Source organism: Uloborus diversus, chromosome 5 (assembly GCF_026930045.1).
Source record: "Uloborus diversus isolate 005 chromosome 5, Udiv.v.3.1, whole genome shotgun sequence".
Classification (NCBI taxonomy): Eukaryota; Metazoa; Arthropoda; class Arachnida; order Araneae; family Uloboridae; genus Uloborus; species Uloborus diversus.
The window spans coordinates 109095221-109119732 of NC_072735.1; the positions used below are offsets into that span (position 1 = coordinate 109095221).

At 33.2% G+C, this 24512-nt stretch overlaps 1 protein-coding gene across 1 annotated transcript in view; it reads left to right on the top strand.

Annotated features, from left to right (window-relative positions):
• The window catches only part of LOC129221926 (17-beta-hydroxysteroid dehydrogenase 13-like), a 42326-nt gene that overhangs the window by 9897 nt on the left and 7917 nt on the right, over nucleotides 1-24512 (top strand). The window contains exons 2-5 of the mRNA XM_054856308.1: nucleotides 4316-4555; nucleotides 14087-14193; nucleotides 19640-19777; nucleotides 22972-23097. Of these exons, the coding sequence (XP_054712283.1) occupies nucleotides 4316-4555; nucleotides 14087-14193; nucleotides 19640-19777; nucleotides 22972-23097 (611 nt within the window). The remainder of the gene's footprint in view (nucleotides 1-4315; nucleotides 4556-14086; nucleotides 14194-19639; nucleotides 19778-22971; nucleotides 23098-24512) is intronic.

A 24512-nucleotide genomic window follows, 5' to 3' on the forward strand; every position in this document is an offset into this window, starting at 1 on the left:
AAAATTTTTAAAAGAAATATTTGCATTAAAAAAGAAGAAAAAAAAGAAACAAGCGTAGGGCTTTAAAATAGGCAACTAAGGCAACAAAACAAAAAAATAATATCCGTTTTGAGAATGAATTCCGTTTATCTTTAATTCTTAACTCCAACTATTCGCCACTCCAGAGCTCGAGTACGCTACCTTGCGGTGATTAACGATACTAAAGAAAAAGGTAAAACATTTCATTCCACACGTTTTCTTCGGGGTAAATTACAGGCTTCAGAGAGTTTGTGGTGTAATGTAATTTCAGAAGAATAGAAAAGAAATCTTCCCACAAACATGATGAAAAATTACTGTCATTCACTAAGTTTCAAAGCAAGTTAAAAGTTACTGCATTTGTTTGTTTTACCTTTTTCATCCGCCATTAGACAGTGGCTGCAGCGCCTCCTATAGTTTATTGGAGTTGCGAATAGGGGGAACTGCAGCCACTGTCTAACGGCGAATAAAAAAGGTAAAACAAACGCATGCCGTAGCGTAGAAAATTCTCATAAGCCTAGTAAATTTTTATGCACGATTTTTTTGCTTTATTCTTTTTTAATTAATTTTAAAGTCTTGTGGATATTCTGGCCCACGTAAAAAGAAATGAGAATTCAAGAAGCATTACTAAACGTCAGAAATTAATGCAAATTACGTAGTTCGTAGTTCTAAGCAGCCATTTCCACGACGTTGAATTCGATATTTGTCAGTTCTTGATAAAACTAAATAATAATTGTGGCCTGACAAGAGCAACAACTAATGCTAGATAGTTTGATTATATGATATTACGAATTGTTATCAAAAGAAGATGATGCTTCTTTGCCTTGCTTGGCCAGCGCTAATTGTTTTGCATTTGTAGCTGAGTTATTTTTCTCAAATTGCCGAATTGGTTAATTTTAAATTTTTCTGTTTCGCATGTTTCTAATTTCTGAGTATGATTTAGTTATGTCATGCTACGCAAATCATCAACAAAATTCTCACGGATATATGATGGTAGTTTTCTTTTCAATCGATCCACCATTATTTCTCTTTACTTATCGAATTCTGTAATATTTTTATCATTTTATTCCACTCATGATAAAAAAAAATAAAAATGGTTTAACTGACATGTGAAATCGCGCCAAGGGTTCTTTGCTCGCACAATACTAAAACTATAACTCTAAACAAATTTGGCGAAACCTTTCAACTGAGAATGTAAGCAATAAAGTAAATTCTTTTTCAGTTAAACATTTTTCATTTCGTTCTACGAAAATATTTTGCATACTGTCCATTCCAACTAAAGGCTGCTGTAAAATATGGTTAGTTGAATTAATTTAAGAATTAAAAAAAACCTATATTCTTACAAATTCGCACAAAACAATAAAACTTTTTACCTGGTATAACGTTATCCAAGTTTGTTAATCTAGAGTTTTCTTGTGTTTACGCTTTCACCATTTAACAATCAACTCACTTTTTAGAAGGAAATAAGGAAAAGTAACATTATTTTGAGAAGCTCGAGAATACTATTAAGGGACGAAGCAATTTCTGTAGCTGAAAGCAATCTAAGACACATCGAATGCGTTAATAAATACTCATAACAAACTGCCTATGTTTACCAACAGACACACGTGGAACGCATTGTTTTATCCTTTTCTTTAATTTTGTAAATCACAGCAAGGTAGTGTATTCGTGCTGGAGTTGCGAATATTTGATTTTATTCTCGAGCTTAATCATTTAGAATCGTTTGGCTTGCTTAAAGTAAGCCTTATATTCCGGTTTTCTTAAAACAATTCCAACAGCAATCTTTTTGATCGTAGAAACTTCAAACGAACTTCATCATGTGCAGAAACTTCAAGCTTTCAAATGACTAGAAATTAAAAAATGTGCATAAAACATTTCTCCCCATATTATCAAATTTATGCGAAAAATTAGCTTAAAATAGGAATAGAAAAAGAACAAAATCGAATTTCCTAAAAGCTCTTCGAAGTGCTCCCCCATGCTGCAAACTAATTTTGTGCCAAATGTTATTAAAATCGACCGATCAGTCTTGGCCCTACTCACGTAAAAGACAGACAGACATACTGATACACAAACATTCACTTTTATTGAGTAAAAATAGTTTGTATAAAAGTTGTTTTGTGTGTATCTTGGGGGCCATGTAATATTTTTGATCTCATTATATTTCCGCTGTGTCATAACAAAAAGAAAATATTTTCCCTTTCTAAATCATTACCATTTTGCTGATTTTCACCCTTTAAATTTTTCAAAGTCTTCTCCAATAAATGAAGCAGTGCACAATCCTGGATCTAGAACTCGCAAGAAGTTATACCAATTATTATTTTTCCATTTTCTCCACACTTTTCCCTGTTTCCCCCCAAATCTGTTGAATTATTTTTCCTGGGAGAAAAAAAAGACAGACGTTTCCATCACAACAGTTGCTCTCAGAAATATATTTTTGATTTGCGTCGTCCCTAGAATTCCCATTGCGGTTTATCCCCAATTTTCAGAATCGAGTAAATGTGAACGAATTTCTTTAGATAGAAAATATTTTCAGTGCTATTAAAGCATCAATATAGTACAGGGCAAAAATTAAGAGGATCTTTAATGGAAGGGAGACTGTTTGTGTATTTCGAACAGTATATTATAAAATCTAATGACAATGTAGTTTTATAACCGGTGTTAAAATTCCAGAGCTTAAATGCAAGGTGGTTCAAAAGTAACTTTCCCTGCATAAGAGAAAGCCCTAGTGGCTTTTCCGCTAAACTGAAAACGAACCAAATTATAGAGAGGGCTATTTGAAGGTATGCACTCCGGATTGTGATGATTTTAAACAACACAGTGCAGACTGCTACAGTTACAGTGCAGAGATTTTTGAATCATTCAATGTTTTTCCTTTGCGTAAATTAATAAGCGTATTGAAAACCCACAAATTATTAGAACGTATTAGAACTATAAGCGTGTGACGAAAATTGCCGCCGTAAAGCATTTTCAATGAAAAGTTAAGAATTAATAACAACACAGGAGAAGAGGAGCTAGCTTTAATTAACTCTGCATAATTTACACGATTAAACAGTAATAGAAGCACCAATCACAGCACATCATGAGCAAAACACTATTTGTAGAAAATTTTTCATAAGCAGTGTGGGAAGCATGTTTCTTCGGTCCCATGTTTGAATTGGCATTGAACAATTTTAATTTTCTTTTCTTGCCGATCGTCTCAACATCATTTGTGATTTTTCAATACGCAATTTGCACAAGGATTTTTTTTTCTTTTGTCACCATTCAAAAATTTTGAAATCAGAATAGCTGCAAGGGGACATTTTTATGAGACTTTGGTACAATCCCCACCTTTTGGGCTTTTATCGTTTCATTCTGGTATCATTAACAAAAAAAAACCCCAACAAATTTATTGCCCCTCCCAACTCCCCTAACAAAACTCAAAAAAATTTATTGTTGCGAACATAGTTTTATCAAGAGTATACTACTATTGAACCTGCATCTGCTAGATGAGTGGTATTCAACCCATTAAAACTTGAGAAACTCTTCTGGAAAGAACTTCTTGATTAAAGAGCAGGAAAAAAACTATCAAAGCTTTATCCTACTCAAATTAGCAGCTTCTTTTAATCAAAATACAAGCATCTTAATAGGATTAGAATGGTAAGGAAGTCACTAGGGGCATTTTAAAACTGTATTCTATGGATAACAAACAATAGGTCGCCCGCCCCGTCTAGTGGTCAGAGGAGTCTGTATGCGACGGGGAGGTCCCGGGATAGAATCCCGGCTCGGGCATGGATGTAATTTCCCTCTCCTGTCCTTGTCCTTCCTTTGTGTGAATGTGTTGTGCTGTGAATGGCTGCCTACCCTATAAAGGGGTCCTTACGGCATGTGTGTACTGTGGAAGTCGGACTTCACACCAAATTACGGTATAGTTAGAAAATTGAAGCAGCGCACCCCAAACTGCCAGCCTAGCTGGCACGAAACAACAACAAACAATAGCAACATTACTTTACATTATAGCAAATTAATAAAAACAATTTTTTAACAACTAGGCTGTGATTGTTTTTATTACGAAGTACTCTAAAGTCTGGAATAATTTTATTTCATCCATAATATATTTTTTATACTTAACTTTACAACCCCTTAAGAATTTGATCTTTTATAAAAATTAAATGTGTGAACCTGACACACCGTTAAGTTCCTCGTTGTCTTACGGTGTGTACCTCGTTGGTGCTCTGTGGTTTATTTGAGATACGCAGCTTGAGAAAACTCGCTTTATATTCCTTTCACGTAAGTCAAGTCCATTTTATTTCGTATCTTTCAGGAAAACGTGGAAAATGTTGCGACCAAGCTCCGTGTGGCTGGCAAAACAGTTTTTTCATATAAAGTGGATGTGACAGACGAACAACAGGTCATTCAAAATGCCAACCGTGTCAAGCAAGAAGTGGGAGACGTCACCATTCTCATCAACAATGCTGGGGTCTTCTCTGGTCAGCCACTCGTTGATTTACCTAGCCATATTATCAGGAGATGCTTTGAAGTTAACTCTATGGCTCATTTTTGGGTAAGATTTTTTAAATATTTTTTCGAACAGAAAAAACAAACTTTTTTTAATTATTGAGCATTTTTGAGCATATGATTAACCAGAGAGAAATAGCGTGGAGCACACAGTCACCCCATTCTTATCCAAACACCTGTCGCAGAGTAAATATTTATCTGTAGTCAATTATCCTTTCAGTATCCTAATATCTAACTGCCCCCTTGGTAGGTGTGAAGTGTTATTTTTGCTTTTCTTTTCTTTCTGCGGGTGAAGCAATTATTTCTTAGAATTCACGTGTTAATGGGGTGACTCACTCTCCCCACGCGATTGTTACTGCTTCAAAATTTCTCATTCTAAACAGCGTAGTTTTGCGTTCGCTAGCTCTCTTTTTGCATTAATTTTGCTTTGCGCTCTGAATACTTGCGTGCAAACGGAAACTGACAGATTATGAAAAGATAGAAAATGATGATTTATAGAAAATTTTAGATAAAACTGATTGGGGTAACTCAGTTATCCCGCGCGATCTCTTGTCACTGTTAGGTGCGCTATCTTTCTCGGGTTAAAACAAAGTTGTTCCGTTTTTATCCTATATGTTTCACACAATAATTAAACGAAAAGAATGTAATCGTACGAGTTACTCTTTACTTCACTTCAAATCAGTGATGGAAATAGCGTAATGTGCTTCAAGTAATTTAATCAACATTTTTTTACACTATGTTGAAAGAAAGTTTTTTTTTTTTTTGTAATTGAAAATTCTCTCGAAAATATCGTCGAAAGACTTCTCAGTTCAGCTTTGAAGTGATTTAAAGCTGTATTCTGTTGTCTTTCTGTCATATTTTTGAATGAAGGTTTAATTCCAAAATGTTTTCTTTTTACAATTTAGATTAAAAATAAGTTGAGAAGTATATCACATTATTCATACCGTCATTCCCGAAGATACTGAGTCAAAGGGAAACAAATATCAAATCTTGTGATTTCTGAAATGTAGTTAAAATCAGATAGCCGATGGGGAAAAACTCATGCAGTTCCAGGGCAAGGTTTCCGCTACGGTCGCATTTTTCGCATAATGCGAAAACACTATCTGAATTGCGAAAATAAAGCAATGCATTTTCGCTTTTTTGCTCAAATAAAAAATAAATAAATTTAAAAAAAAAAGAAGAAATGTATGATCTTAGAGAGGAAGCATGCATGGCGATAATCAACTTGTATCTTTTTTAAATCTTAGCTAAGATGTTTAAACTACAATTAAGTTCAATAACTATTAGTCTTATCCAGCATTATGTCCCCCCAATAACTACTTTATTAGGAGGATGGGACTGCAACGTTCTAAACACCAATCGTGTTTTCTTTTTTTATTTTATGTTTTTTAACCGACGAAAAAACGGAGGAGGTTCTCAATTCGACACGTATATTTTTTTTTTTTTTTAATGTATGACCACGCATAACTTTTTACAGAACAGTCTGATTTTGATAATTCTTTTTTTATTGGAAAGGGTATACCCCGAAGGTGGTCCCATAAAAATTTTGAAAAAAAATTCCTACCCTAAGGGTGGGAAAAGGGGGTTGATTTGTTGTTCACTCACAGATTTTTAATGTATGACCACACATAACTTTTTACAAAATAGTCCGATTTTGATAATTCTTTTTTTATTGGAAAGGTTATACCCTGAAGTTGGTCTCATATAAATTTGGAGAAAAAATTCCTACCCTAAGGGTGGGAAAAGGGGGAGATTTGTTGTTCACTCACAGATTTTTAATGTATGACCACACATAACTTTTTACAGAATAGTCCGATTTAGAATATTCTTTTTTTTATTGGAAAGGGTATAGCCTGAAGTTGTTCCTATATAAATTTGTGGGAAAAAATCCTTCCCTAAGGGTGGGGAAAGGGGGGCGATTAGTAGTTCACTCTAAGATTTTTGGATGCTGAATTGGGTATAACAAAAAAAAAAAAAAAAAACCTCACGATGAATGAGATGCAGACTTGTATGTCTCTCGTGTGTACTCTCTTGAGCAGGTAAACGACAGTATCTGCAGAAATGAGTTTTTCGAGATATTTGAAGAATTGTGCGCTGGATCCAGTACTATCAACTGGGAAATGTTGGAATTATATTTTTTTTAGCGGAAACCAAATAAGTTAATTTGTACAACAAAGCTAACGTACAAACAATGATGACAAAATCCAAAAAAAAAAAAAAAAAAGATAAAATTGCAGTTATATCTCTTTACCTGCACACGGCAGTGTAGACCTCTCAATCTCTGGTACTTGTGATTAGGGTTAGTTTTCAGTGCCAGTCGTCAAACATTTTTTATATTCAGGATTTGTATGAAAAAATAGGGCGAAGTTTAGTGATGGTCACATACTATTTTTAACCGACGAAAAAACGGAGGAGGTTCTCAAGTCGACACGTATATATATATATATTTTTTTTAATGTATGACCACACATAACTTTTTACAGAATAGTCCGAATTTGAATATTCTTTTTTTATTGGAAAGGGTATAGCCTGAAGTAATTCCCCTATAAATTTGAGGGAAAAATTCCTACCCTAAGGGGGGGAGAGGGGGTGATTAGTTGTTTACTCCAAGATTTTTTGATTCTGAGTTGGGTATTACAAAAAAAAGAAAAAAAAAAGCTCACAATGAATGAGCTTCAGACCTGTATGTCTCTCGTGTGTACTGCCGTGGGCAGGTAAGCGGCAGTATCTGCAGAAATGAGTTTTCGAGATATTTGAAGAAATGTGTGTTGGATTCAGTAGTACTAACAATAAGAAAATGTTGGAGTTATATATTTTTTTCAGCGGAAACCAAATAAGTTAGTTTGTACAACAAAGCTAACGTACAATAGATGACAAAAGCAAATTCGTCAGCAATTTGTGTTATCGTAGAAATATCGATCACAGTAGGAAAATGCACACGAACATCTTTATACAGTGCATTATTCTTTAGGAGCCACTGCAATGCCACTTGAAGTTTACCTATATCAATTTGAAACTCCCTAGAATGTTCTAAATTTTCACGACTTTCTACTACGAGCACTAATCTAGTTTGATTAGGTTCAAGCGGAAGTTGTTCCGCCAGCTCGACCACATCCTGAGCAAAAAGGATTGCCTGCCCTTCGCACCAGTCTTGGCTCAAACGATTTTGAACTTTTATCATTTTAAGAAATGGCACTACTCTGCAAATAAAACGTTTCTCAATTTCCGATAACTCATCAATTTCTGTAGGTATTGCAGCTACCGACATTTTGTTCCAATAGGCCTGGGGTGGAGTTTTATGTTTTTTAATATTGTATGAGCATCGTGAACAAGTAATTATATTACCTAAAGCTACCAGTTCGTTAGGCAAAATAGAGCCTAAATTTTTAGTTTGCAATTTCCTACGTTGCTGAGGATACAAATTTTTTTTGCATATTGAACACGACAAGTCAGCATAAACATTAATTGATTTCTTAAAGTTTTCTGCGTTACACTGGTTTCTTCGATCGCGAGCTGCTTGTCGCATGGCGCTCAGACGATTAGTTCTCTCCTCGGAAGATTCGTGAAGTACCACCATTGCTGAACGGTTACGAGCAGCATCCAAACGCAGCATACGTTCGTCCTCAATGTCATTTGAAAGTCGCTCTCTTATCAGATCTAAACGATGAGCGCGTTGCTCTTCACTCTCATTTGAAAGTCGCTCTCTTATCAGATCTAAACGATGAGCGCGTTGCTCTTCACTCTCATTTGAAAGTCGCTCTCTTATCAGATCTAAACGACGAGCGCGCTGCTTATCACTTTCTTGCAATAACCTATCGTTATTGTAGCTTCTCATTCTGGACAGTCTTTCCTCGCGCTGACCCAAACTCTCCTGTGAACGTGTTAATGTAATTCTCTTTCTGTTTGCTTCCAACCTTTTTTCTTTCTCATTAATAGATTCTTCTAAACATCTTTTCCTCATCCGAGCAGCATTTTTTGTAGGCCTACCTATGTTAGTATATAAAGCCTGCTTTTTTAAAATTATTTATTTAACACAACAGATAATTGTTAAAATACGATTATAAATATAAATATATATATATATATATATATATATATATATATATATATATATATATATATGTTAATAGCTAAAGTAAGGTAGGTAGCTATTTTAAAAGTAATCAAAAATATAAGCATACAGATTATAGCCACATTAGTAGCTTATAGCCACAAAAAATTATAAAATAAAAACTTTTTAACAAAAAAATTGAACCGCCGAAAAAACTGAAAAGCAAAAAATAATAAACCATTTTAATTAAACCTTAATAACTAAGTTCTTAAACTGATGTAAGTATACCTAAGTATATATTTTTGTAATAATTTAGAGTTTTTAATTAAACTTAATAACTCAGTTCTTAAATTAATGTAAGTATACCTAAGTAGTTTTGAGTCGGTGCCAAACAATAAATAAACAAAGATCCCTAAATTACCTAAATTTAAAGAAATAACCATATAAAATTAGCAATGTAATGTGAAATGTCCGGCGATAAACATAAATGTTTCAAAAAATGCTCCCTCCACACGCCATCATTAAATCATGAATACTCTTAGATCGTATACAACAAAAAGTACCTCTCGTTGGAGCTTTGAAACCTTTGGGACCTCGCACGAGAGAGGCAAACAACCAGTGAGAAAAATCTTCAGGATCATGTATGCAATTAACGGCTACAGTTGTTATGCCATACTTACGCTGAATAATACTATGACCCACAAAACCATTTATTTGAGCTTTTAACAAGATGAGAAATCCTTCTTCAGTATGATGAACAATGATATAAACATTTTGACTGTTGTATATGAGGCAAAAGCTCAGTAGCAGCCAAATACTCGACACGTGCTTCTTCGAGACCACTCGACGACGTTCGGGTTTAACTTCGTGAACGCTCGGCATTTTCCGGCGAAGGGGCGTGTCGCCATACGCCACCGCTGCGCCTCACGCTTTACAAAAATAATTAATTTACTTGTTTGGCACCGACTCAAAACTACTTAGGTATACTTACATTAATTTAAGAACTGAGTTATTAAGGTTAATTAAAAACTCTAAATTATTACAAAAATATATACTTAGGTATACTTACATCAGTTTAAGAACTTAGTTATTAAGTTTTAATTAAAATGGTTTATTATTTTTTGCTTTTCAGTTTTTTCGGCGGTTCAATTTTTTTGTTAAAAAGTTTTTATAAAAAATAGCTGTTGTACTTATTTCTTCAAAGATGTCACAGATGAAATATGAATTGTATTTTCAACTGGAGATGAAACATACTGAGGCATATATAAATATATGAGAATGTGTAACATTTTACTATTTTGCTAACATTTTCCCCTCAATTTTAGCTTTTATGCTAAAGAACTTTTGAACCCAACTTAAACCCTGTTCCAGGGACGGATACAACGGGAGGGCCACGGAGGTTAGCACCCCCCCCCCCCATCCCAACTTTCGGCAATTTTATCCATCCACATTGTGTTCAAATAGTTCATCAATAAAATGTAAACGATTTACGTAATATTTTCAATTCATTAATTATTTTAAAAAGTAAATATTTGAAATACTACCTACTTCTTTTCATTGCTTATAAAATTAATTAGTAGGGCGATTTTCAAAACGATTGACAATTTGGTGTTTCGACTTTATCCGTTCCTTTTTACGTTGATAAAATTATCATTATTATTATTATTGTTATTATTTTGTCATTGAAACAGCTGTAGTAAGGCATTATTTTACACTTAATTCAATGCATTCAGTGTTTTTTTTTTTTTTTTCATGATCAAAGTTTAATAAGCCTTTTCTATTACTTAAGTTAGCTAGTAACGGAAATTTCCTTGTAATGAATTTTCTAAATTCATTTTCTACATCTTTTTTGTACGCTTTCGAGTAACTTTTTTTACTTTTTGTGCATTGAAGAAGGAAGTAATATTTAGTTATTCACAGCTGAAATATATTTTACTGAACAGTAAAATTTCAATGCAGTTTGTGTCCTTATGTGTAACTCATGAGTGTTACTGCAGAGAATTAAATATTTTTTACTTGCAAAATATTTCTTTATCGTAGTTAGCAGCAGTATTAGCAATAGGTTGATGTATGTGTGGAAGTGTTTGCGGAAACAGGAAACAATATTTGTTTCTTCTTAGAATGTGTAAGTCTAAAAATAGATACATTTATTCCTTATACGTTGTATATTGAATTGTACAATTCAATGAGAAGAGTATTTTTATCACCTCTTATGAATGTTATCCATTTATTTTGTAATATTTTCTTTAAGTATAGAAATGTACAATTAGGCAGCAATGTATTTTTTGGTAAGGAAATAAGAGATCTAATTAAAGTTTCGAAAACACCGATAGAATTTATTCCTGCGAAGAATTCTTCTATAAATCTCATGAGTGTTACCGCTCATGAGTGTTACTTTTAACACGTAACATTCATGAGAAGGGAGTAACACTCCTGATAAAAGAGGCCCAAATAATGAGTATATCCATAATTATTGATATTGTATAACCTTTTTCAAAGAGATATATTTTTTTCACACATATATGTATAATTAATTCCCTTTTATTAAAAATTGAAGAATGAACACTGACACAAAGCTTATGTTTGCAAAAATGAAATTTGTGTGCTTTGTTTAGGAAAGACTCTAATTCTCAAGATATGGTATTTAAATAAATACATAGTTTAGAAGAATTACTGCCGAAACTCTACAATAAATAAGTTAATGAGTCCATCTCTCATGAGTGTTACCGTCTCTCATGGTCAGGCAAAATTTAGTATTTGTATTAATAAACTTTTTCTTAACTCTTTAAAAATTGGTTTCAATGGTAAAATTTTTTATCTATTCGTGGTAATGGCAATGAAAACATTAAATGTTTCATTTGATATGTTGTTATCGTAAACTTTTCCCTTTGTATAGGAAACAAAGTAACACTCATGAGAAAAACATTTTTACAATATTTAAAACTTGTTAAATAAATAAATATTTATATCATTTCGACTTAAAACTGAGTATTTAAGATAATTAAATCAAGATTTGTTGAATTATTTACTTTTAGAAAATAAATTACAGAATGGTTTATAAAAGTAAAACTCATGAGAAAAACGGTGACTTGCCAAGAAATTTTTTGGAATTTCTAAAATCTAAACAAATTGACTCACGAATTATCAGCTGGTTAGAAAGCTATAAATTGTAAGAAATTTATGCCCAGGAAAGTTTTAATGTTTATAACAACAAATATTTTCACAATGTGTCGAACCTAATGTGTCAATGCAGTTGAAAATCCCCCAGTAACGTTTATGCTGTATTAGGTACTTTTTTTCGTTCCGATTTGATACTTTTTATTGACACCCAAGCAGTTTCAAAAACATTTTGCATCCAAAACCGTTTGTACTTCAGCATATCCCCCCACCCTAAAATGGTAGTCTGTATCCACCCCTGTGTAGTTCAAACTACTTTTGATTGTATTTTTGCTCATTGTATTAGGCATACATTGCCACTATTCCATAGTTATATTAATTGAACGAAAACTTCTTCTGAACGCCAAAACAAATGGGTGTGATGATGGGGCTGAATCACATTGAAAAAATATACATCAACTTATTTTATTGCTGAAAAATTGCTACAATACAGTAGTTAATACTCTCATACAACAGGGACAAATGAGGTTCAAATTCTACCGATAAGTTTCCGTCTTTAGAAAAAACCATATTGTCGCCTTAGAGCAACAGTAAGTCATCTAATCCCAGAAATAAAACTAAGATATCCTACTGTTGCTCTAAGGCGACGATATTTCGTTTGATTGTAAGAATATGTACCCTCACTCCAACAGACATTTCCATTCCAAGTTGAAATCACACTTTCAATCCTTAAAAAAAAGTTAAACATTTTACATAGTACAGGATGTGTAACTGTTTTACATAGCATGTCATATTCCACTTAGCATAGTGAGAAAATAAATAAGTAGTTCAGTTATTGCACAGCGATAGTTTGTTTCAAATGACGAAAGAATAATATTAAAAATTCCTTCTTCTTATATATGTTTTCCTTATGGCTGAGGAACAGCTGACAAAGGGTGTTGACAAACGATTAGCTGCAAGGCCTTTGATTCTCATTTGCCTCACCCTGAATCTAACAAAACTTATTGAGCAAATATGAGACGAGAGGTCATTAATGTTATTATCGCTTTGTGTTACGAATATTGCATAATGTCACGAACCAATGATAGACATTCGGTCAAAGTTTTACCATCATTTTTTTTTTTTTTGTTAAACTAAACAAATATTGCTGCGCTGTCACTTATGATTTGAAGACATATTCTTAAAAAGAAAGGTTGCAAATAATTTGGAAATCAATAAAATATTTGTGGTTTAGCGAACAAAAGAACAATGTCACACACGTGCGAAAAACTAGTGTATCTAATAACAACAAAACATGCTTTCAGATATTGACTGAAGAAAAACATCAATTAATATTTTTTAGTAAAAGAAAGTTATGCATTGAGGTTGGGTGACGGTTTTATTACGTTAGAGCTAGCAATGAAAGAATTCAGAATGTTTTACACTGGCGTTGTCTGAGAAAGAGACTTGGGGTCACTGTCGACACATCGTTTTTAAATGAATGTCTACATCTGTATAACGATAGCACTAGGGTATGCAATAGCTATAAAAAAAAAAAAACTATAACATTCGCATGCATTTAAACTATAGCTAAAAACGATAACAGTATATGTAAAAGTTAAAGAAGGATCGCTCATTATTACAAATGAATTACACACATACGCAAACAAATTATGCAAGTAAAATGTACTGAAACAGATCAAGCCAGGTTACGCAAAAAAAAAAAAAAAAAAAAAAAATGCAGGAATTATTTCGCACAAAACTGGTCTAGTCACTCCTTTACTCGCGTAAGTAGTGTAGATCTAAAAATCAGTAAGAGCAATGTAGATCTAAAAATCAGTAAGTAGTGTAGATCTAAAGCAGTAAGTAGTGCTGCTTCAACTTTTCCGCCTTCAGCGAGAAATGATTACGGAAATTGACAAAGCAACGTGCCACTTGGCAATTCCATTGTCTGCTTGGCGCTGGGATAATTTTAAGAAGCACCAATCGAATAAGAGAAATGTTCACTAACAAAATAGCCAATCCAATGCGCAATTCATGAAAAAGGCAAATGCTCGAGCCAAACAGCAACCCTCTTTGTTCACTTCCGCTATCACTTCTCCCTGAATGAACTATAGTAGTGTAGATCTGAAAATCAGGCTTCAAATAGTCAGGATTTGGTGACCGTAGATGTTTTGATGTCACTGGGGGGGGGGGGGGGGGGGAGAAATGAGAATGTCAAAAAATAGCTTTTGAACTTGTTAAGCTAAAGTGGGTGCATTTATCTACATTCAGTTATCATCGGCAAAAAAAAAAAAAAAAAGAAACGTGTAGAGAGACCGTGGATAATCGAGAGTTTGCCGTAATTGTATCTTTACGTTGCTATTATTTTTAGTTTTAAAATTTACGTTTCCTTTCCACATTCAGCATTAAAATGTGATTCTGTTCCAGATGTTACAACAATTTTTACCGAGAATGATGGAATTAGATCAAGGGCATGTTGTTGCAGTTGCTTCCATAGCTGGTCATCAAGGAGTTCCTTACATGACGGATTACTGGTCAGTTGAATTCATGTATCATTTATTTTGAATTTTCAATAGAAGAAATCTGTTTGAAATTCTTATTTTTAATGGTAGATCTGTAGGGACAGAGTGGAATAAGCGTACATTGGCAATATGACGAATTTTTCGCTATGGCAGACAAACTATTTACTATCTGGTTGAAGATATTATACTATTGTGTTGCACTTCTGATACAATATAACGTTAACTATCCGAATCAATTGGGACCAAATCCCATTCAAAAATTCTTACGAATAATTGGATTTCGTCCGGAAAAAAGGTTCTATTTTAATTAATTTTTAAAGGCATGTTGAAAATGAGAGGAAAAAAAAACTTTTTTTAAAGAAAAAGAGCTTTTAATTAATCAAAGGAAAAGGCAACACTTTTACTTGTTAAGTATTCTTACAAGTTCTGTACATCAGTACAGTATGAACACACCTTACTTTTAATGAAACTCATTGCTTGCTGAATATCTCTGTCAAAGTAATAAAAAATATTACTAATACTTTCGCATAGGAATAACGTGTAAACAGTCATTATTTTACGATTTATACAATTAGTCATTACATAAGTCATTATTTTACGATACGGAAGCTATTTAATTGGCGATATGACTTATAATTTTGTCTTTTTAAGTAACTTATAAATAAACATATCTTTAAACATTAATTAAAGTTATGTTTAAATGTAAAATGACGCAGGGAAACAATTTTCAACATGATTTTTGCTGAGTTTGATTTTTGACGCTGCTTTAGAGTCAAATAGGCATGATGATTTCAGAACAGTAGTTTATTTTCTTCTAACACATCAGGTTTTCTATCCACATCCTATGTGAATGAGACCCATGTGACCACTTTCTCCGAGACCCCTATTATCTTCCATTGGCTGACATAAGCATTTTTAAATTGAAAGACAGTAACACAGTGGAATCCCATTTATCCGGCCCCCATTTATCCGGATCTTCGGTTTATCAGGATCTCCGGTTAATCCGGATCTAATTTGTAGTTTCAAAAAGGTCTACATTCACATTTAAAAAAATAGGTATGATAGCTGAACTATAAACACATCAAACATTCGCTTTTTCTTTTGATTAAATGAACAACCCCAGCATATAGACCATGCAATAAGTTATAATAATTTAACGCAGATCATGACGTACTTAGGAGAGTCAGCCCGACATTACTGCAACAGCACTATAAATGATAAATATATTGCGCAGAACAGTTCTATGTATTTTTGCTACAAAGTAATGTTTTTTGCTGTAGTAAAAAGTACTTCTGTCTATTTAAGGTTTTATTTTGATTACCACCCATATCACTCAAGTTATCCGGATTTTCGATTATCTGGATTGCTTTTGGTCCCAGTTAGTCCGGATGAACGAGGTTTAACTGTGATGTGTTTATTTTCCAAAGCATTTATTATTATTTGTTTCATGCCGTGGCGTGAGTTTCATTGTTGAAACACACGCGTTATTCGATCATTGGCTATTATAAGGCTTATGATAGGCATTGGCTTATGAGGATAAGTATTTAAAATCATTTGGAACAACTTACAATTAGTAAATGATTTGAAATTTTATTCGTTTTGTAAACTTTTTTTTTTCTAAAGATGTCAAACGTATTTATGTTACATCAGTCATATAGTTCAGCAAATGTTACTGATGTCTGGGTGGCCAACATATGCTTAAAGTGACCATTTATTTTTTTCCCAAATAGTACATTTGCCAATTTTAAGCATCTGCAAATGAGAAAGAGGGTGAGTATAAACTCTTGGGAGAAACTTTAAGGGATGTAGAAGCAATAACGTACAGGAATATATGGTCGCAAATGCAATGTTGACGCGCTACATACACACAAAATCAGAAACTGATGAGTCAAAAACAGGTCACAAATTTATTACAAAGGCGATTTTACACAACATTTTAGTTTTTAAGAAAGGTCTAGAGCAGTTGTTAAAAGTTACGACCTATGAAAGCTCTAACGCGACGTAACGAAGGTGTAATGATCGATAAAAGTTTGTGAAAATGACCCGTTATTGCTATTGAGTGCTTCATCATTGCGACGCGTGTACTACAACTGCAGCCCGCAAATTTTAACAACAGCTTTAAACCTTTCCTAAAAACTAAAATGTTGTGTAAAATCGTCTTTGTGCAATAAATTTGGTAGTTGTTTTGCATCCATCAGTTTCTGGCTTTGTGCGCATGTAGCGCGTCAACATTATATTTGCAACCATATGTTCTCAGATGATTCTTGCTTCTTACCGTCCCTTTAACACCCCTTAAAGTTTGGCAAAATAGTATATGATAGGCAAAAATGGAAATGAACACTTAAAAGAGAAGAATTAATGTAATCTTATATAATTAAAAACTGAGCGTATGTACCTATGTATGTATCTATGTATGCCCAAGCTTCTTCTCCCGAACGACAGTGAACTGACTATCGAAACAGCTATCGATAGATTCGTAATCTCCCCGTCTTCATGTTTGGCTCTTTAACATAATTCTCCCATAATAATTAGCGGAGATATCAATTAAAAACTATTAATTATGACACTTTTCGACATAAAATCCATACTTTTCAAAGGCTTTCCTCCATTTAAAAATTATTCAGTGCTTCATCTCAACTTTCCGCAACAATGCTTTTATTAAAATGTATAGCCCATAGACTAATAATAAGAGTAGACCGAGCTATGGCAACCCTTTTGCTGCTCATAAACCAAACCATGTGACTGGTGGATATCCTAGCAAAAGCGGGCGTTGTTCCGTAGCATACGATCAACACCCGCGAGAAATAAAATAAATAGATTTGATGGAACACGGAGGAATAATATTTTATGGAGTCCGATTTGTAAATTTGTTATTCTAAGTTGTAAATATTTTGTTAACATAGTGAGTTTATCGTTTAGATAATATTGTGCATTTTCTATAGTCGATTTCAATAACTCTCTAAGCAATTAAATATGCAAGCGCACAAAAAGAATCGGCAAACGGTAAGATTTTTACCTACAATTTCAAATTAAGATACCGATTAGTACATTTTTGCGTTAACGCAAAACGTTTACGCCATTACGTTCACGCCCAACGCTGACGTAGCCGTTCCAAATGAAATAAAAGTTACAGAAAACTGTGATCAAAAACTAATTACTAATGTCAAAATAATGCATAACTAAAAGAAAAACAGTTCAATCTCTGCACCTGGAAAAAAATTATAATGAAAACACATTACGTCTTAAAATACATGTCGAGTGCCAAACTATAGATAATGTTGCCATCTAGCAACCATGCTGCCAAAGTTTTCACCAAGCTTCCCATCAGTCACATGATGTATCCATGAACCAATTTTTTCATCAGCAAGTCTGGGAAAGCTCGGTCTTTTCTTATTATTAGTCTATGGTATAGCGTAAAGAAAATCATTGAGATAAAAGATCTGTTGCCATCTTTTTTCTCGAATATGAACAGGTAAAATTTTTGTTTTTGTTTTGAGGCTTTTCCAGTAATCACACAGGGGATTTAAAATGTTTCCTTTTTTGGGTTTTTTTCCGCAATCTGAATCTGCCGCAAAATTTCACTGACTTTTTTTTTTTTGGTTCAAGCCTGAGTGTTGAGCTCGCGTCACTCGACATAACTTTTATTTTCGAGGTGGACTGTGCAAAGCCAGGCGACGCAGCTAATCTTTACTAATAATAAAACTCGAAGTCTCTCTGTCTGGAGGATGTCTGTAGGATGTCTGGATCTCTGTGGGATGTCTGGATCTCTGTGACGCGCATAGCGCCTAGACCGTTCGGCCGATTCTCATAAAATTTGGCACAAAGTTAGTTTGTAGCATGGGGGTGCGCACACCGAAGCGAATTTTCAAAAATTCGATTTTGTTCTTTTTCTATTTCAATTTTAAGAACATTTTTCTGTGCGAAATTATAATAAGATGGACGAGTAAATTACGAAATTATCATGACGTGGAATGGGAGTTGAATGAACATAGTCAATTGGCGAGAAATTCGTCATCCATTATTTGTAAATATACAGGCGAACCGAATGACCTTTTAATTTTCAACTACGGGCAAAGCCGTGCGGGTACCACTAGTATGTTAATATAATTTGAATTGAATTTGCTTGACTGCATTTACTTAGTGCTCATTTTAAAGAAAAATGAAACTCTTGATAGAATTTCATGCATTTGACTTTAATTGCTGACCCCATTGCTTTAAGAACAATGGTTTGCAACTGTGATTTTTCGTTAATTCACAAATTAGTCATAAGCGAAAATACCATTTCTATGAGTGCATTAGGCCCAGAGAAATATAAAACACGTTAAATAATTACGTATGATTTAATTTATTGGAATGAAAATGCTTAAATAACGCCACTCAGTGACTTTTGGTTGTAGCGTTCAGTGTTCCGTTCTGTTTAGGATATCTGAAAATAGGGCTGCCCCGTTCAAAACGGGAAGTACAGTCACTTTAGGTTAGGCTTGCCAGATGTCCCGGTTTGACCGGGACAGTCCCGGCCGCATTACTTCATGTCCCGGAAAAAGATAAATTTAATCACCGATGACAAAAAATGTATAAAAATAATTAACTGTGAAAGATTATTTAAAATAACTTTGTGTTTTCTGTACCTCAGAGCCAGACTGACATAAGTCCGAAAATTGCGATTTTCTGATTATTACTGTATGTGTGATATCCTGACCCATATCGAGCCGCGCAAACGTAAATTTAAAAAACAAGAAAAATCCTCTGCAATAATTTACCAGTGTTAAAAGAACGCGCTTTCTATCCTTTGCATGTGGCAGATAAATGTTTTTCCTATCTCCTGTAATGTAGAGGTTATGTGATTTACGTTAGTTTGGCTCTGAGGTACAGATTTGTAACATTGACTTGTAAAATTAATATCGGATTAGCTTGTGAGGATTTGTACAACAAGAATAAAAACAAAAAAGTCCTACCAATGCAAAGTACACGTAAATGTTGTTCAAATTTTTATTTCTCGTTCAAAGTTTTTCTTTTTACTAAAGTAACTTTAAAATATTAACGTGTGGGAAACAAAATGTTTAAATGTATCTGCCTGCGTCATATACTATTTATTACCCCTGGTTTAGGCTCATAACTAGTAACCCTTTATTCATAGCGTTAAGAATGAACTACCTTCTAAAACACTTTAAAAACCAAACAGGGGCGTGTTCTCTTTTGAATACTTGATACGCCGTTTGGGAGGGGGTATTTCGGTGCCCCGGTTTGATATTACAGAAATCTGGCCAGCCCACCTTAGGTACGCCATGCGTCGTACAGTTTGAGTAAAGGCCCATTTATAAAGGCTGCGACTTCTGTGTCAATTAGAAAGTAAAAACTTTGTTAAATCAGTTTCTCCAAGCTGAAACTCTCTTAAAATGTTAGTGCCGGTAAGAGTTTTTGACAAAGCTATTTAAAAATTCTCGCATTTTTTTTCAAGTGCATCTAAATATGCTGCTGCTGGGTTAATGGACGCATTATACAACGAGCTTCAAGCTATGAAGAAGAAAAATATCCGGTTAACAACCATCAATCCAATCATCATTACAACTGGACTTATCTCCAATGTTAAAACAAGGTAAAATACTTTAAATATAGTTAAACAAACTGGAACAAATTATGCTTCAAAAAAAGACATTGAAAGTTATCTATCTTCTATACGTATAATAAAATAAGAAGTTTGTTTGTGTGTGGCATGCTTCTCAGAAAAAGAAGTAAGGCCTAGAAAGATAAAATTTGATGACATACAGGGGTGTTTTTGCTGACAGTGCGCACCCTGGGCCTCGATTTTTGATATTTTAATTAGAAAAAAAGTTATTTTAAGTTTTATGTGATTTTTAGCACTTTTTACCCTACAGATCCCGGACCAATTGCGGCAGAAAAACATTTTTTGTACTCTAATTTACGAAATTTAATTTTTAATATTATGAAATTTTTTTTCGAAAATAGAGCCAATTTTTTATGAATTTTTGAAAAAAAAAAGTATTTTGCATATTTTCCTAGGTTTAATTTTTTTCTAAGCTCATCCAAAGAAAAGTATAAAAGCCTCTTTTCTAAAATTTGAGTATGTAACAGTGAAAACTTTTTGCCCTCTTCAGAAAAAAAAAAGTTCTCAAGAATTTACAAAAGTTTTTTTTAACAACTTTTTAATGCAGAATAGCATTTCATATTCACATATCGGACGAAAAAAACATTCCTCCGTCTTTTATGCTGTTACGTCGCAGTCTGAGTTTTGATTCGTATCGAAACAATCGAATATTAATCTCTACAATGTTCACCTATAGTTTTTAACCCCCGACACACAAAGGAATGGGGTTATAAGTTTGACGCGCCTAAACGGGTGAACCTATTTTGGAAAAAAAAAGAATTGTTCGAAAGGAGAGTTGATCGAGAGTGTTCTTAGCTAGGATGCTTCTTTGGATGACATTAATTAACGAAGATATTAATTAAAAACCTCTAAAAAGTTTTCGCGATTTTTGCAGTAAAAATGTATTTAAAAAGTATAAAATTTAGTACCCAAATAAAGAGTATTTTTTCCAGCATTTGATACAATGTGTTTAGAACTTCCATGTTATATAAAATACAAATTATAAGATTTTTAAAGCAGATTTTCAATACGACTAAGCTTTTGTTCAACAATTAGTAACCAAATTCATTGTTGGCCGATAAGAAAGTTGCAAGCAACTAGAATTAAAAATTTTAAAATCCCCCGACAGGGTCGCAAATGTAGAATCAAGAGGGAAAATTGTAAATCCCTTTAAAAGCCTTATACTACTAACATCAATTACAAGTATTTGTTAACAAATAGAAACTGACAACAGATAAAAATTTAAAATCATTGCTTTTTATTTCCTTGTCGGCCAACAATGAATTCGGTAACTAATCGCTGAAAAAAGGCTTAGCCGTATTTGAAATCTGCATTAAAAAGCGTTATAATTCGAATCCTATATAACATGGAAGTTCCAAACAGATTCTATCAGACGCAGAAAAAAATATTCTTTATTTTGGTACTATACTTTAAAATTATTAAATATATTTTCACTGCAAAAATCGCGAAAAGCCTTTTAGAAATTTTTAATTCATATCTTCGTTAATTAGGGTCAGCCGAAGACGCAACCTAACTAAAAACACTCTCGATCAACTCTCCTTCCATCCGTTTATGCGCTAGAGTGCCACACACACACACACACACACACGTCAAACTTATAACCCCCTTCCTTTGTGTGTCGGGTGTTAAAAGGGGATTTAAATTTTTATATGTTACCAGTTTCTATTTGTTAACAAATAAAGTAATTATAATTTCTTTTTTAATAGTATAAGGCTTTTAAAAGGATTTTCAGTTTTCCCTCTTGATTCTAAATTTGCGACGCAGTCGGTGGGTTTTAAAATTTTTTATTTTAGTGACTTCTTACTATTGCTTACTTTTATATTTTTGCTATAAAAATATAGATTTCTTTAACATTTCAAGAAAAATTTTCAGTTCTCTTTTTTTTTCACATAGCCCTTTCTCCTAAAAGTTTTTAGTTTAAAGATCTTTTTAGAAAAAAAAATCAGTTTGGACAATTAAAAAGAATGACTCTTCTTTGTCCTATGCCAAGCGGTGTTGTCTATATTCGTATGTTTTTATTATCTCTTTAACTATCTCTATAGAAGAGAAAAAGAGAGTTTCGCTTCTTAAAAGTCTTTTGTTAATGAATGTTCACAGATTTCTTATTGTAACTTAAACAACTGACAATAAAAATACAAAAATGTTAATTTTTACCCTTGTAAAAAATGTATTTTATTATTAAATCGTAAATTAGAAAATAGAAAACTCTAGGGATATTTTACATGACGCATAATCATTTGACATTTTCTGCTTCTTGAAAATCCATCTCTTGGAGCCAGGCTTGAACCTGCACCTTTGGGTGTAAGAAGCCAACTCCTAACCTCTACACCACTCTGTCATCTCAGACAAATAAAGTACACAAGAAAGTTTTGTTTAAGTTACAACAAAAGTTTCAAACAAGCAACGATAAAATTAAAAATTAAAAAAAAAAGAAAAAACGATTGCGTACAACTGTAGAATCAAGAGGGAAAATTGAAAATCTTTTTAAAAGCCTTAGATTATTAAAAATCAATGCCAATTATTTTATTTGCTATTAAATAGAAACTGTCCACAGATAAAAATTTTAAATCATTGTGTTTTATTTCCCTGTCGGCCAACAATGAATTCTGTTATCAATCGCGTGAATAAAGGCTTGGCCGTTATTAAAATCTGCTTTAAAAAACGTTATAATATGAACTCTATGAAACATGGAAGTTCCAAACACATTCTATCAGAAGCGGAAATTTTTTTTCTTTATTTTGGTATTAAATTTAAAAATTGTTTTCATTGCAAAAATCGCGAAAACGTTTTAGAGGTTTCTAATTAATATCTTAATTAATGTTAATTAATGTCATCCAAAAACGCAACCTAACTAAGAACACTCTCGATCAACAATCCTTTCGAACAAAAAAAAGTTTTTCAAAATCGGTCCATCCGTTTAGGCGCTAGAGTTACACAGGCAGACAAACAGATACACAGACACGTCAAATTTATAACTCCGTTCCTTTGTGTGTCGGGGGTTGAAAATTGACCTTAATTTCAAATTTCAATTCAAATTGATATTTTTGATTAAGGTAAATTTTTTAAATTGATATTTTTTCCATTAAAATTCAAGGAAAAAAGATAAATTTGCTGGATTTAGTCTCTGTAAATTATTTTATATATAACTGTTATTATGTAACTAGGTTTCCGTGTTTACTACCTTTGCTGAGTGTTGAGGATACAGCTGCAGTTATCGTCAAAAGTATTCTCAAAGAAGAGGAAGAAGTATTTATTCCTACGCGTAGCAAATACCTAAAAGACTTCGTAGAGTAAGTTGCAAACATCTTTTTTTAAATATGTATTATCTTATATAATTAAAAACTGAGCGTATGTATCTATGTATGTACCTATGTCCAAGTTACTTCTCTCGAAAAACAGTGAACTCACCATTAAACCAGGTATCGATGGATTCGTAATCTTTCCGTCTTTATGTTTGGTTATTGAACATAATCCTCCGATAATAATTAGCGGAGATATCAATTAAAAACTATTAATTATGACACTTAGATTTCGGCATAAAATCCCTATTTTTCGAACGCTTTCCTCTATTCAAATTATTATTCAGTGCTTCATCTGAACTTTTCGTAACAATGCTTTTATTAAAATTCGTATCGTGAAGACAATCATTGAGAAAAAAGATCTGTGTGTTGTCATTTTTTTCTCGAATATGAACAAATAAAATTCTGGCTTTTTTTAAAGTCTTTTCCTGTAATCGGAGGATTTAAAATGTTTACTTTTTGGTTATTTTCCCGCAATTTGCCGCAAAATTTTACTGATTTTTTTTTTGTTCAAGCCTCTGATTGTTGAACACGCGTCACTTGACATAACTTTTATTTTCGAGGTAGACCGTGCAAAGCCGGGCGACTTAGCTACTAAAAGTTTTAACGTGTGAGATATCACCAGATTTTCAGCAGACCTTTGAAAAGTTCAAACTAGTATGCTGGGGCCATCAAGAAACTTCCTTCTATATCTATATTATAAATTTTTGGATCTAACGTATTGTTACAAATTGTATGAATGATAATTATTTTTATGTTTATGTGTTCTTAATTTGTTGCAGTCTGGCTAAATTTTGGCGTTAATTCCATTAGTTTTCGCTTAAAATTACCGTAGTTCTTGAAAATTTACCTGTATGTTGACTTTGCATGCTATGCACCATTGAACATTATTTTTATGGGTTTTACGAGAAATTAAAAAGCTATTGTCAAGGTGGCATCATTTTTTTAAAAAAAACGTACATTTGACGAGAAATCAGATGTCGCCAAACTTGGTTAAATTTTGATCATTATCATACAAATAATATTTCCATATTAATAATGAATATATTCACCCTGTAGAAAATACTAGAATCAGGTAAAGGGGATGACTCCCCACGCATGTTTAAATAAGAAAGAAAAATTCACAAAAGGGCATCAAAATAAAATTACGCTCGCAGAAGCTTGACGGTCGTCCCAATTTCCGAATTTTCGGAATTCCCTAGCAAAAGCAAAAACCGAAAACTGAAAAATATTTTAAAAGCCTTGCTTAAATTAATTGCAAATATTTTGCTGGCTTATCCTCAGTTTCGCCGACATTTAAAATCCCCCCCCCCCCCCCGCTCTTTAAATGTATAAAAAGGTATGATTGAAACTGAAAAACGGGGGTGGGGTTTCGTGTTGGTGAAACTGGGAGGACACCATTTTGT